The 13,609-nt window shown below is 55.1% G+C and overlaps 1 protein-coding gene across 4 annotated transcripts in view; it reads left to right on the top strand.

Annotated features, from left to right (window-relative positions):
• FLT4 (fms related receptor tyrosine kinase 4) overlaps window positions 1-13,609 on the top strand; it is a 59,714-nt gene that overhangs the window by 25,954 nt on the left and 20,151 nt on the right. For all 4 annotated transcript variants that reach the window (XR_012766052.1, XM_075441660.1, XM_075441661.1 and 1 more), the window contains exons 3-11: window positions 1,960-2,234; window positions 6,398-6,510; window positions 7,408-7,570; window positions 7,818-7,957; window positions 8,660-8,828; window positions 9,499-9,616; window positions 10,239-10,390; window positions 11,142-11,304; window positions 13,133-13,277. Coding sequence is in view for 3 of the 4 variants with exons in the window: in XM_075441660.1 (XP_075297775.1) it covers window positions 1,960-2,234; window positions 6,398-6,510; window positions 7,408-7,570; window positions 7,818-7,957; window positions 8,660-8,828; window positions 9,499-9,616; window positions 10,239-10,390; window positions 11,142-11,304; window positions 13,133-13,277 (1,438 nt within the window). In the remaining variant the exon portion in view is untranslated. The remainder of the gene's footprint in view (window positions 1-1,959; window positions 2,235-6,397; window positions 6,511-7,407; window positions 7,571-7,817; window positions 7,958-8,659; window positions 8,829-9,498; window positions 9,617-10,238; window positions 10,391-11,141; window positions 11,305-13,132; window positions 13,278-13,609) is intronic.

Here is a 13,609-nt window from a genome sequence, read left to right as displayed (position 1 = left end):
CCCAGTGGGTAAACAAACAGAAAGAGGAAACGCTGGAGACTTGTACAATTACCCAGCTCCACATGGAGAGCCAAAAATGCCTGAGCAAACGCAAAGGGCTTCGGGGCTCCTTTGCGCAGGCGGGGTCTGAAGCTCTCAGCTCGGGGCTGAGCGTGGGGCCAGCCTCATGGTCTGTGCCCAGTGCAGCAGAGCAGTGGGCACGGCAGAGGCCACCGAGTGCTACTGGTTTGGTGATCAGATTTACTATTATTTTCCCCTGTGCACGCATAGGATAGGAAAAATTCAAAATTCAAGAGTCTTATTTTTATTGAAGTGTTCGTGAGAGACTGATCTTTGGAAAAGCCGGCCGCGATTCATGGACACAAGCCGCTGGAGCTCTGCTTCCAGTCCTGCCTCAGGCACCGATGGCATTTTCAGTGAATGAAGAAGTTTGAGCTGGGTCAGAGGGTCTGCATGACTGATCCCAGGGCCACATCACTGCCTCTGGAGCCCTTGTGCTTGGTGACACAGGGAGAGAGCTGTTTCCAAACTCATTCGCAGTGAGCTGGGCAGCAGGAGCTGGAAAAGAGCAAAGTCTGCAGGAAGATAAATCAGCTGCTGAAGACAAACACAAAGGGGCAGGTCTTTCCCCGGCGCTTGGACAGAAATCCTGTCCTCATTGCGTCTGAGCCATTGTGCCCTCCGATGGCACCTTATCTCGCTTCCTCCTCGCTGTCCCTTGCTGTCTGGATCCAGCTATTGGTGACGGTCACGGTCTGGCTGCACTTAAAAGCATCTGCCCGCAGAGCTGCCCTGGCAGAGGAGCTGCGTGCGCCAGCAAGCCTGTTCCCGATGAGCGCAGTTTCCCCTAATAGAGCAAACGGTGCTGACAAAAGACCGTTTTTACACCACCACCACCCAGCTGTCTCTTGCGACGTCGTCTTTTTTTCCCCGTTTCTTTTTTTTTTTGCGCATTCTTAAGTGACTTTCAGCTACACTGGCAAACTTTCAAGTGGGGACTAGGCCTTCCTCTGAAAGGGGCTCTGATTTCACAGAAGGAAACTTCCAGCACGGAATAAAAGCTTGTTTTGTTTGTAGTAAACAAGCGCAGTTCTAGCAAGCTACGGCGGCACGTGTGTGTGCGTATGCGAGCCTCCCGCTCTGGAGATCCTCGGCTATATATAAATGCACACGTGCGTGCTCTGTCTGGGGATTTCTCGCAGTTCCTGGACTTTTCCGTTTGTCTTCGGTCCGCTGGTGACCAGGCTCTGCGGTGGTGCCCTCGGAGGGGCATCTCTGCAGAGGTGGGAAGGGGCAGCAGCCCGGGGTCAGAGGGGCTGCAGGGTGCTCTGCAGAGCAAGGAACCCCCTCCCACAGCAGCGGGGAAGGAAATACAGCCGGCAGCCGGACAGAAGGCCTCCCCTTGTTTTCTCCTGGCTGTTTTTTATCCCTGACTCCCTCCTGCTTTTCTCTTTCTCGTTTTCTTTCCCGTCTGTTCTCCTTCCCTCATTCTCCTTCCCACTCCATTCATCACACCACGAGCCCCAGCCAGCAGCTGCACTGAGCCAAGGGAACTCATCACATCTGTGTGTTTTCTTAATAGCTCTGGACCCTTTTAATAATGAGAGGGAATAGAGAATAAATGGAGCCTTTCCCTCGGGGCCCTGTGTGGCTCCCTGTCCTGGCACAATACCAGTAGGACAAAGCCACGTGAGGGGGAGACCTACTTGTGAGTGGACTGGTATCTTACAGCTTAGCATGGCCGGAGAGGTGGCCTGGGGAAGGGGACGAGCTTGTCCAGTGATTAGTGAAGCTGGCAGCCATCTCGTGCCTGTTTTTCTCCTTGGAGGATGGCTGTTCCTCCATGCTGCAGCCCGAGAGCGGTGGCTGGCTGAGCGCTATGCAGATGTGCACCATTAAATCCCCACTGTGTTCACCTTGCTCAGCCCAAAGCTAACTCTTCTCTTTGCCCATGTCTAGAGGCCAGCACCCCTTGGAGTGGTCGTGGCCCGGAGGCAGGGTGGATCCTGCTGGAAAGGAGAAGGAAACCGAGGTGGTGGCCTCAGCAGCCCCCAGCAGCGGCCGGGCAATCCGAGAAGAAGACTGCGAGGGGACTGGCACGAAGCCGTACTGCAAAGTCCTGGTGCTGACAGAGACTCAAGCGAACGACACGGGTTACTACCGCTGCTATTACAAGTACATCGATGCCAAAATCGAGGGCACCACAGCAGTCAGCGCCTACGTGTTTGTGAGAGGTAAGAGCCATCCAGCACCGTGCGCCGTCAGGCTGGGGGAGCTCGGGGGCAGCCTGTGCACCAGGATCATATCGGAAGGATTAAAAAGCCCGGCATGCCTCCCAGCCTCCCAGGACAGAGCGTGGCTGCCCCAGGCTCAGGGAGGGGGCCAAGGGCTGGCTCCCTGCACTTTGAGGGAACCAGTATCCGTCCACTTCTGGAGGGTGGCAGCAGCGCCTGGGATTCAATTATGTCCCAGCCCGGGGGCATCGCTCCAGCCGGGCTGGAATGCAGGAATTTAAGGAGTGAGAGCCGGGCCTCAGAGACTCTCCACCACTAAAAAAAGCACAAGAGTTATCTTCTGGGCAGCTGGGGGCTCTGGGAGATGCTAGCGGCTAGGAATGATAATGTTCCATAAAGCTGAGACTGAGAGAGGGAGAGGAGGAGTGGTACAAACACGCCACGTGCTGTCCCCAGGCTGGATGGCCCTGGAGCCACTCCACAGTGGCAGACCCAGATGCTCCTCTCCACACTGTCTGCACAGGCAGGGTTGTGAGATGTGTTTTGGAGGAGGAGGGCTGCCCACCAGGCTTGGAGCTAGAACCTCAGCACAGCGAGTGGCTGCGGGGCCAACGCTCGGCTTCCCCATGCCCCAGGGGCTCCTCCTCTGCTGTCTCCCCCACTGCTCACAGCAAGATAAACGAGCGCTGTCCCCTGGAAACAGTTGGCTGAGCTATTTCTCTTTCCGCCCCCATTTATTAGTTGGTGCAGTTGTCACGAGCCAGGCAGGTCATGACATACAAGATGCATTTTTCAGAAGTCCCAGGGCAAAGCCAAATTTGCCTCTGCAGCTATGCAGAGAAAAATGCAGGGGGGGAATCAGAAAAGCTGGGCAGCTGCTGGAGAGGAACTGGGGTCTGTTTGGGCAATCACCTCCTCTTCCTAAGGGCTCTGCTGCCCATCCAAAAACAGGACAGAGCTTCCCTGGATCCCAGACAAGTTGGACAGGGGTGTTCGGTACACTCTAGAGTGTTGTATCGGGATGGAGGCAGAGAGCTTCTTACGCACGCTGAAAAGAAGTGCGACCTAACAGGCTTACATGCAGGGAATGCATTTGCAAGAGCCTGATTTTCTGTGTGATCCAGCAAATGCCACTTCCTTTGCACCCTTTTCCACCTTCTCTCGCCTCCAACCTCATCTGCAGCTCCGTAATGGCTCTCCAGAGAGCAGCAAGTGTGCATGTCTGGTGTAGCGTAGGGGCAATAAATCCCACGCTGTCAGGGCCCAGGGGACTCAGTGCCTGCGGACAGCGTGTGTGCAACAGATCCAGCCAACACCTCCCAGCGCTGCTGTGCACACGGCGACACAGCACATGTTCATACTCATTCCAATCAGTCTGTGCCCTGTTATGGCTATCAAACATCCAGGAAACCTCAGAATCTGCCTTTCCAGACAGGACAGGCTTTCAGGTGGGAGAAGGGACATGTCAGGAAAACCCAGGCATACGGTAACCGTAGCCATTGCAGAACGTCCAGATAAAGCCCTGCCTGTTCCTGCCGAACTGGGCTGCAGTGTGAAACTGTCCCGGGAGAGCTCGGAAGGGCTGATGTAAGTGTCAGGGATGTTTGGAGACAGCATGATCAGACTACAGATTTATCCATCAACCTCATTTTTCATGTTAAGAACTTGGTGGAATTTCCAGGAACAAAATATCTGTGCTTGGCTGGAAAAATGGGTTCTTCTGTATCTTACCTGCAGCTCAGTTCTCAAATGAACCCTCCATGCATATGTCTCATTTCCCACATGTCTGGTTAGGTGTGTATTTTATTGCAGCTACAGATAGTGCTGTAAACATACAGAATGCCTCATCAGGGTGGAGCAGGATATGTACAGCCCCCATCTCATAAGGCTTAGCATGTATTAATGAAGAAGATGCTAAATTATTCCCACCCGACCCATTAAGACAGCCTTACAGAAAACATGTGATGTGGTCAGAGAGGGGAGTTAGCGCATGAATCACAAGCTCATTGGCAACAGGACCAGCCCAGTAAATCAGTTAGCTCTTGGCTGCCATCTGAGCTTGGAGGACACCTCGTAGTCTCTCACCTCTGGCAGTTGTGCGCCTCCTCCCTCTCATGTGCCCAGGGCTCAGGAGAGGAATGAGGAACGTGTTAACACTCAGCAGCAAATTTGTGATTTCAGAAGACAGCAATCCTGTGGCAGCACAAAACCCCAGGAAATACAGATCAGAATTCTCTGGGCGATCTGCATTTTCATAAGAGCTGACCAACATGTTTCCTGTGCATGGCTTGTTTCGCCTAAGCTGTAGAAAAAGGTGCTTCACCCAGAGTAGGTCTTTGCAGCATGACTGTTGCTGAAACAACAGCTTTATAGATCAAAAATGAAAGGAATTCCCTCATACACTTAACAGTGGGAGCACTGGGTTGGATTGAGCCCAGTGCAATTTGGGCAGCAGGATCCCCAAATGGTGATCATTACCATATTCATCTTTGCCTTGTCATTTTACACGGGCAGCTTTAGGGGTTGGGTAGCAAAGAGTCTCAGGTTGGACAAACAGACGTCCTCATGCTACAGTTCCTTGAAATCAATGCAATCCAGGTGAATAAAAAGTAATTTTTAAGGTCAGTGGGACGATCTGGTCTGATTCCAGCATACCAGAAGCCACAGAATCTCCCCAGCAGGTCCCTGGGACAGCCCCACCACCTCCTTGTGGAGCCCCCTTCACCCAGGGGACAACTTCCATGAACAAAGCCAATTACGACCACTTGCTGGGTGGATGTTTCCAGAGACATGGCTCTTACAGAGGAAAGATGCTGGCAACACCAAGCATTGGGGACACTAGGGACCAGTCTGTGTTCAGAGCATCCTGTGAGGCACATGTCCCTGTGGAATTGAGCAGGCAGGGGCTGATACTACAGAAGAAATTATCCATCAGTGAGGCACTGCCAGAGGATACCAAGCAGCTTCACAGTTCGTTGTCTCTTCCAATTTTGTCTTCATCCCATTGAGTCAAGCTGGGTGGCTGCTGACTCTATGCCCTGTTTGGGAGAGTCCAAAGAGTAGAAAAACCCTCAAACCAAGAGCACTGCCGAGCAGACAGGAGAGCAGCTGCCTCAGCAGCAGCTGGCATGAGGCGCTGCAAGACAAACCTCACCCTTCCCACCTTCTGGCCAGCCATGGCTTGGGATACAAGCGTATTTTACATCTTGGTCTCAGCAGTTCTTTCCAGTGTATCTGAGGAAGAACCAGAAATGGGGTCCGTGCTGCTCTGTTGGCTTGCCACCTCTTTGGCATCGGGTTGGACTTTGCGCTTTATGTCTGGATGGTGCCTGGTGCTGTGGGTCAGGGCCATGGCACATCTCCTTTATATGCTGCCAGCAGCTCCCTTCCACCATGGAGCCCTGCTTGGGCTTTTCTCGTTTGACACAGCCAACGCACTGAGCAGGATGGGGCAGCCGCTTCTGCAGACACTTTGCTTCTTGATGCTAGATCAACATGGAGTTTAGTGTAACGCATCTGGCTTGCTACGTTGTCTCACTGATTAATTTTGGGTGGTTTTGCTCTTCCTGTCAATATTTGTGCTTGCAGCAGTTGGGAGGCAGTGGGTTGGCAGCCCTGGAAAGCTCAGCTCATCTGTTTATCTGCCGGCCGGGATGGCTGCAGGATGACATCTGCATACCATTCCGCTGCGGATCACTTCCTCGCCCTGGAAGGTCGCGCTGCCTGCTGCTGCACCAGGGCGGCACAGCCCCGCGCCGTCCCTGCCGTGGGGCCACACAGCCACCAGCCCAGGAGGAGACCCGCTGGTCTCACAACAGGTCAAACCCACCAGAGACCTTGAGGGGGCCAGGAAAGGGGAGGTCATTTCCAGCACTGCCCGAATGTCACACAAGTGCCGCTCCACCGGTACGGTGTTTGGTGCCAAGGAGCCGGTTGGGCCAGGCACCTGCCTCGGCTGCTCCCTTTGCATTCCCAAGCTCCAGGTGTCTCCTCTGACTGTCACACGTTGCAGACAAGACCACCCAGATCAACATCACTCCCTCTGGCAAGCTCACACTGTGTTAAAGAAAGCCAGAAAGCCACCTCTTCTTCTGGTTTGTCCCTCTTCCCAGTGTTTTTCTTGCCTCTATTTAGTTGTTGTTCTCCTTTTATCTCTTCTTCAGATTTTGAACAGCCATTTATCAACAAGCCGGAGACCCTCCTCATCAGCAAGAAAGAGAACACTTGGGTACCATGCCTCGTGTCCATCCCAGATCTTAACATCACACTGATCTCGGTGAGAGCTCGGCCAGTGGGAGACTCTGGACCGATACATGCTGCATTTGCTCTGCATTTGTAATTGCCTGAGTGGAAGTGGGACAGGCACTGCCAGGAATGGAAAATGCATGGGATACATTTTCCATGGAAAGTACAAGCCACTGGCTTCCTCGTTTTATTTGCTGGTTGAAGCTGTGCTGCCCAGTTCCCCTGGGGCAGACCCCACAGGTTTCCTGCCAACCTTGCTTCTCTTCCCTGGAGCTCTACGAAGCAAAACAAGGCCGCTTTAATCCGATTTCCCCACAGCATCCCCTCTTTGCTCTGGTCTCTGTGATCTACAAACCCTCTAGGTGGTCGGCATCCCCACAAGGGAGGAGGCTGTAGCCATGGGGCTGATGACTAAAAACAACTCTGTTATCAGTTTGTTTGTGCCTTTTTTTTCTTATTTTTTCTTTTGTTTTTTTCTTTTTTTACAATGCGAATACATCCTTCCAGGATGAGTGTTACTATTGTACAAAGGCCTCCAGGGACACTCTGGGGGCCAGGGGCCTTTCCCTTGCCCGGGAAGGACACTACCCAAGGTCAGCACTCATCCCGGTGGGGCTGATGTTTGGGACATCAGCATCAGTTTCCTTAGCTATCACTACAAGTTTCCATTCCTGGAAGTCTCTGGCCCACTCTGCGGACGGGGAGGCTCGTGGTGCAGGATACGGCTGCTCGACTGCGCGGGGTATAGGGGAGGCCACAATTCCTAGATGACAAACCCTCGGCGGGGAGGGCAGGAGGCCAGCACAGCATGATGCTGCAGCGTTTCTTCCCACAAAAGGGATGTGTTAGCTAGCGTAAAGCTTGGAAGGGGTGGGATGGGAATGTTGTTACCCTCTTATTTCAGTTGGCAAAATGTTGATTTTTCCAGCAAAATTCTCTCATCCACCCTGACGGGAAAAGCACTTTGTGGGACAACAAGAAGGGGGTGCAGGTACCCACACACTTGATCAGGGATTCCTTGTTTGTTCAGTGTGAGACTGTCATCAACAAGAAGGTCTTCAAATCCAATTTCTTCATCATCCATATAGCAGGTGAATATCTGGGAAGGTGCGGGGGGGCAGTTTGGGTGGCTCTGAAGTCCATCAGTGTGGCTTATGGGGCTGTTATGGTTCTCTCTAGCTACATACACTCTGCATGGTGCTTATATCTCCTCTACTGTGTGCCAGACAGAGGTACACCAAGCAGCAGGAGGTCATACCCAAGCCTCCTGACACTGGATATTCTGAGTCAAAGAGTTAATAGATCTGAAATGTGTTTTTGTTGCCTCTTCCATGTCAGGGAGCGAGCTGTACGACATCCAGCTGTATCCCAAGAAAGCCATGGAGCTGCTAGTGGGAGAGAAGCTGGTCTTGAACTGCACAGTGTGGGCTGAGTTCAACTCCGGCGTCCGCTTCCAGTGGACTTACCCTGGCAAACAGGTACCAGCAAACAGCAGCTCCCCGTGCACTGAACCACTTCGCTCTGAGTCATCCTCTCTTGCACCTTCATTGTTCTTTGCACCACTGGCAGGGCCAATGATCCTAACCATGCTGTGCCCTGGACATCTCGGTCAGAGTGCTTTCCCATTTTTCTCTCCTGCAGCAGAAGGCGAGCAGAGGGAAAACCTCTTTTCCTGGCAGAAAGCACCCTCCCTGCTGAGGTGTTATTGCTGTGGGGCTCTCCTGGGCAAACATTGGCTTCACTTCCACCAGTGCGAGTCCAGAGCAAACATTGCTGGCTTAAAACAAGCTATTCTAGCCACACAGCCCTGGTTACCAAGAGCCTGCAAAGGGGTCCCCTCTAGATTGTGTTTTCCCCCTGTGTGGCCTCTGACTTGTGAACAGTGAGACAGAGGAGTCCCCTGAGGGCATCACCCTGTTCATGTACCCATATGGCTCCCAGCCTGGTTACTGAGCTGCAGATCACAGCAAAACGTGTGCTAAACTCTGACCCCAGCCTCAGGTGGTCAGTCACGCAGGGCTCGTTGCCTTTCCATCCCTGAGGATGGCAGTCAGTGGTGGAGATGCCTGTCCAGGGAGAGGCAAGCACTGGGCAGCAAGAAGCACAGACATGAGGACCCCATCCTCACAGCCCCATCCCGTTTATGTCTTTCATCCCCTTCTCTCTGTTGTCTGCTGCAGACGCAGCGGGCAGTGATGGAGCCTGAGCGCCGGTCCCTGCAGACGCACACGGAGCTCTCCAGTATCCTGACCCTTCACAACGTCACCCAGCAGGACCTGGGCAAGTACACGTGCACTGCCACCAACGGCGCCCAGATGCTGGAGGAGAGCACCGACGTCATCGTGCACGGTATGGTGCCTTCCACTCCCTCGCAGAGCCACAGCCAGAGGCGAGCTGCAGGCAGAGCAATCCCTGGACTGCTTAGGCAGAGCTTGGCCCAAGGCTCAGTACAGGGGCTCCTGCACCCCCATCCCATTCTTCTTCAGTGAGACCCAGCCTTCCTCCAGTCCCTCAGCCCTTCTGCGCCCCAGAACCACACTGAGAGCACGATCACACTCAGCAAGGTGCCAAGATGATGACAGAGAGAGGTGCAAACACTAAATTGGCCCAAATGCCAGTGGGATGGCAGGGCACACAGGTCCCGTGGCCCTGTGGCAGATGCAGTGCCCCTGTGGCGTGGCTGGCCTGGCACGAGGCACCGTCAGCACTGGGCAGCTGTCTACTGGCAGCAGAAGGTCACAGGGCAGCACAGTCTCCCTGAAGCCCCGATGGTCCCAACAGCGAGGCAGAACGAGGGAATGGAAGAGGGGCTGGGGGTTGTATGGGCAGGTGGGACAACAGTGGATTTTGGTTACTTTTACTTCATCATTCCAGAGAAGCAGTCATTTTCAGCTGCACTGCCACAACACCCTGCCTGTCCTCGGTCCTTGCTGTTGGGTCCTGCGGAGAGCACCAGAGCTTGGTGACAGCCTGTGCCTCTGTGCTCTCCTCTCCTCCATGCTCACATTTTTCCTTGCAGAAAAGCCCTTCATCAACGTGGAGTGGAGGAAGGGCCCGGTGATAGAAGCCACTGCAGGAGATGAAGCCGTGAAGCTGCCAGTGAAAGTCGTGGCTTACCCCCCACCAGACTTCCAGTGGTAACTCACCTTTCTTAGCCTGAGCTGCCTTCTCCTCTCCTCTTTCCTTCTGCCAAGCAGGGAAGCCTAGCCTGGCCTCCTTGCTAGGTCCCTCTGTGGCCAAGATTGTCCCAAATATCACTTTTATCCACCCATTGGGGTTATTTCACCCACCTGCCCTGGCAGTCAGCTGCACAGCTGGGGACGGGAGGGAAGCAGCAAAAGTCTCGGCCTGGGCTGGCAGCTCTGCACTGTCTGGAGGGGACAAGTGGAGCTCCCCCACAGGAGCTGCCCCTCCTGTCCCCCTACAGCCGGGCTCACGGCTGCCCAGAGGAGCAAGAGAGTGGGCCAGGTTGTGCTCCACATCATGCTGCACTTCCACCAGAGCTGGCTGGGACCTGGGAGCTTTGCACCTGCACGCTGCTCAGGGCAGAACTACTTCCCCAGCCCTGCATACATCCATACAGGACAATGTGTAGATCCATAACTCAGGTCCAGGGAAAACCCAGGGGTCTCTCTACAGAGGTTCCCAGTGCCAGCAAGGGGCACCGTGACTGCTCTCGTGGGGACCAGAAAACCCCTGCCCAGCTGCCAGTGGGACACTTCCTCCCCATGGCTGCATTTTCTCTCTGCCTCCCCGCAGGTACAAGGACGGGAAGCTAATTCCCAAGCAATCTCAATCTTCAATGCAGATCAAGGATGTGTCGGAGCAGCACGCTGGGACGTACACGCTGGTTCTACGGAACAGGCTGGCGGGGCTGGAGAAGCGCATCAGCCTCCAGTTAATTGTCAATGGTAAGGGAAGGGACCAGGGCTGGGGCCAGGGGGGAGAGCGCTGAGCCCACGGCCCCAGCCTTCGGCTGCTCTGAGACCAAGTCCCCTTTTCTGTCCTAAAGCAGTTGGTACCTACATCATCTCCTTCTCCCCGTTGCTGAGGGCTGATCTGGTTACAGCCGGACTGGTTCCTCGTGGCCGGGGCAATACAGCGCAGGACTCAGGACACTGAAGTTTTGTTCCTGGCTCCACTGCACTGGGCAGGATAGGTCCTTGCTCAGGGGACTTTTCCCAGCTGCAGTCGGAGCTGCTGCTGAGGGTGACCGTGCCTAATGCAGACTTGAGGGCAGGGCAGGTACAACACACGTGAAGCCTGGAGCTGGACCAGTTCCTCTGGGTGCCCCACGGGTCCTGGGGAGTTTTCCCCGGGGGAAACTGGTCCCTGTCATACAGAAATCAGGTGCCAGCACAAGAAGGGCTGGAAGGGCACTGGTGCTTGGAGACTTCTCTCCAGCAGGCTCTCTAGCCCTGTGCCAGTAGCTGCCAGGCAGTGCTTTGAGCCCTGCAGCACCCAGACAGCTGCACCCTGCAGAGGAAGGAGAAATGACGGCATCTGAATCTAAGTCTAACCCGCTCCCCAGGAGCTGCCCTGAGAGCCGTAGCACTTTAGTGCCCAGTCTCTCTACAGGCAGACCTGGGGAGGGCTGTGCCTGGCCTGGGGATGCAGCAGCTGAGCCCTTGGCCGCTCACGGTATCACTCTGATCCTTGCAGTTCCTCCACGCATCCATGAGAAGGAGGCCTCTTCCCCGAGCATTTACTCCCGGAGAAGCCCCCAGGCTCTCACCTGCACAGTCTATGGCATCCCGGCGCCAGAGGTGATCCAGTGGCAGTGGAGGCCGTGGATGCCCTGTCGGATGTTCTCCCGACGCAGCCTGTAAGTGCCATTTCTGTCAACACTCGTGTCTTACCAGGCCACCATCATGGTGTTATGGGCTCCTTGTGACCATGTCTCTGTCCCAGACCCTGTCTTGCTTTCGCTCTCCCACCCACAACATGGCAAGAGGAGGACAGCACCAACTGATAGATCAGAGCACCACTCACCCTGTGGAGGGGCAGAGTGGAGCCCGTCAGAGACACTTGTGCTCTGTGTGGGAGTTTTGCTCAGTGTGGCTTGGCCCAGACACCAAGGGCTTTCACAGCTTCCCCTGTGTCCTCGGCCATCTGCATCTGGCAGGGAATGTCCATGGCCCAGCCACACCTCAGAGCACCTGCAATAAAACCACGGACACTGTGCTAATGGGGAAACTGAGGCAGACTGCAGAAGAAATTGTCACAGCCCCTTGGTGAGACCCTGAGACAGCAGCCGGGGCTCACCCCATTCCTACCCTAAGGTCCCTGTGTTTTTTCAGTCCTTTGTCTTCTGCTGGGTAATGATGGAAGCAAAAGTGCTCATAGGCAGGGAAGCAGAGCTGCTGCGTGCGGGGAAGAGTTGCTGAATCTGGAGGAAGTGCCAGATCTCTGCCAGCTGCTGGGATGGTTTGCCAGGAGGGTGTCTGCGCAGGCAGGAAGGGTGCGTGCCCGCTGCCTGTGCCCTGGGAAGCTGGGGCAGCACCTGGCAGGGCTGCAGTGGCATTTTTTAGCAGCAGCCTCGCAGGAAGAAGGAAAAGGGATGCTGGGGAGTTGTAGCCTGAGCAGTCAGGGCGGAGGACATCAGGGTGCCTGGAGGAAGCCAGGTCCCGCAGCCCTGTGCAGGCTGTTGCCACGCCAGGGACACCAGAGAGCTCTCCATCGCATGCGAGTGCACTGTGGCCCTGTCAGGAAGCAGAGGGGCCCATGAATTATGAGCACTGTCTCCCAAGGCCACCATATTTCTGCCTAGCATAGCTCCAGAGGATGCAGGAGGCTTCTTTCTAGCTTCCTGTTGTTTACACAGCTCACTGATACGCTCGCCCGGCCGAGCGCTCTGCCCCCCACTGCCACCACGCACCCTTGCCACTGCTCTTGGGTGCTCAGCTCCCCCCTGCTTCCCTGCCACCGTTCGCCCTCTCCCTCCACACCTCTCACCCTGGGTTTTGGGCAGACCCTTCCATCACCCTTTCCCCCCAGCATTTCAGAAGCACCCTACGAGCATCAGCATCCTGGGTCCCTGATAGACTGGGGCTCTTCTCCCCCATTGCCTGCCTTAGCCCCAAAGAAGTGCTGCCATGCCCCTGTGAGATGCCAGCAGCGTCTCTATTTGGGATGTTTCCCTTCTGATTTTTGTTGATTCAGGGGCAGCAAGTGCACCCTTGGGTAGTGCGCCCCTGGGTAGTGCACCCTCTGCTCTTCAGGCCAGCACCCAGCCAGACTGTGACATCCCTGACCCACAGTGCCAGCAGGGTTTTAAGACCTTGTTGCTGAGCAAAGTGGCATCAAGAAGTTCCCCAGGCACACATGACTGGATTTCACTCCTGCCTTTCTCCAGCCCTAGTAGGAAAGGATGAACCCACAGGCCTGGGGGTGAAGATGCTGCCCGGGACACCAGTAATCCATTCCCTACCTCGGTTTTCACATCTATAAATCATGTTTGCCTCACTATTGATTGCAGAGCAGCCTTATAAAGCACATTAGAACTGTATAATCAAGAGACCCAGGAAATTTTGCAGTCGGAGAACAGGGGCATCAGTTCTCAGACACAAAGCAGTTTCTGCTGCCTTCTTCCCAGCTGATCCTCTCTCCATCTCTCTCCTCTTTCTCCTGCTCCTCACCGGCTGCTGGATTAGGAATAGCAGGCACCGGGCAGCAAGGCGGCATCAGCGGGACCGGATGCCCGAGTGCAAGGACTGGAAAGATGTGTCGCAGCAGGACGCGGTGAACCCCATCGAGAGCATTGACACCTGGGTGGAGTTCGTCGAAGGGCGGAACAAGGTGAGACCATAGCCCCAAGCTGGAGACAGGCACCCTCAGAGCGGTCCTTTGTGATCAGCCAGCAAAAGTGGCCTGGAAACAAGCCTGGCAGAGACAGATTTGGGGAGGGCTTCACACCCCTGCGTCTAAAGTAAACCATCAGCGGCTGTTCCCAGCTCTGGGGCTCCGCAGTACCAGGCAGCCCCAGGGCGAGGGAGAGCTGTCATCTTTGAGAAATTACCCTGCGTCCAGAGAGGCTCCCGCTGGGGCTGACCGCACAGGAGGGTTTGCACCGATTGGTGTTGAACACAGGGCACCCAGCTAGGGAGGGCATGGGGGACACGGGCTGTGGG

The sequence above is a fragment of the Opisthocomus hoazin genome, chromosome 22 (assembly GCF_030867145.1).
Source record: "Opisthocomus hoazin isolate bOpiHoa1 chromosome 22, bOpiHoa1.hap1, whole genome shotgun sequence".
Taxonomy (NCBI): Eukaryota; Metazoa; Chordata; class Aves; order Opisthocomiformes; family Opisthocomidae; genus Opisthocomus; species Opisthocomus hoazin.
This window is presented reverse-complemented; position numbering and strand designations above follow the sequence as displayed.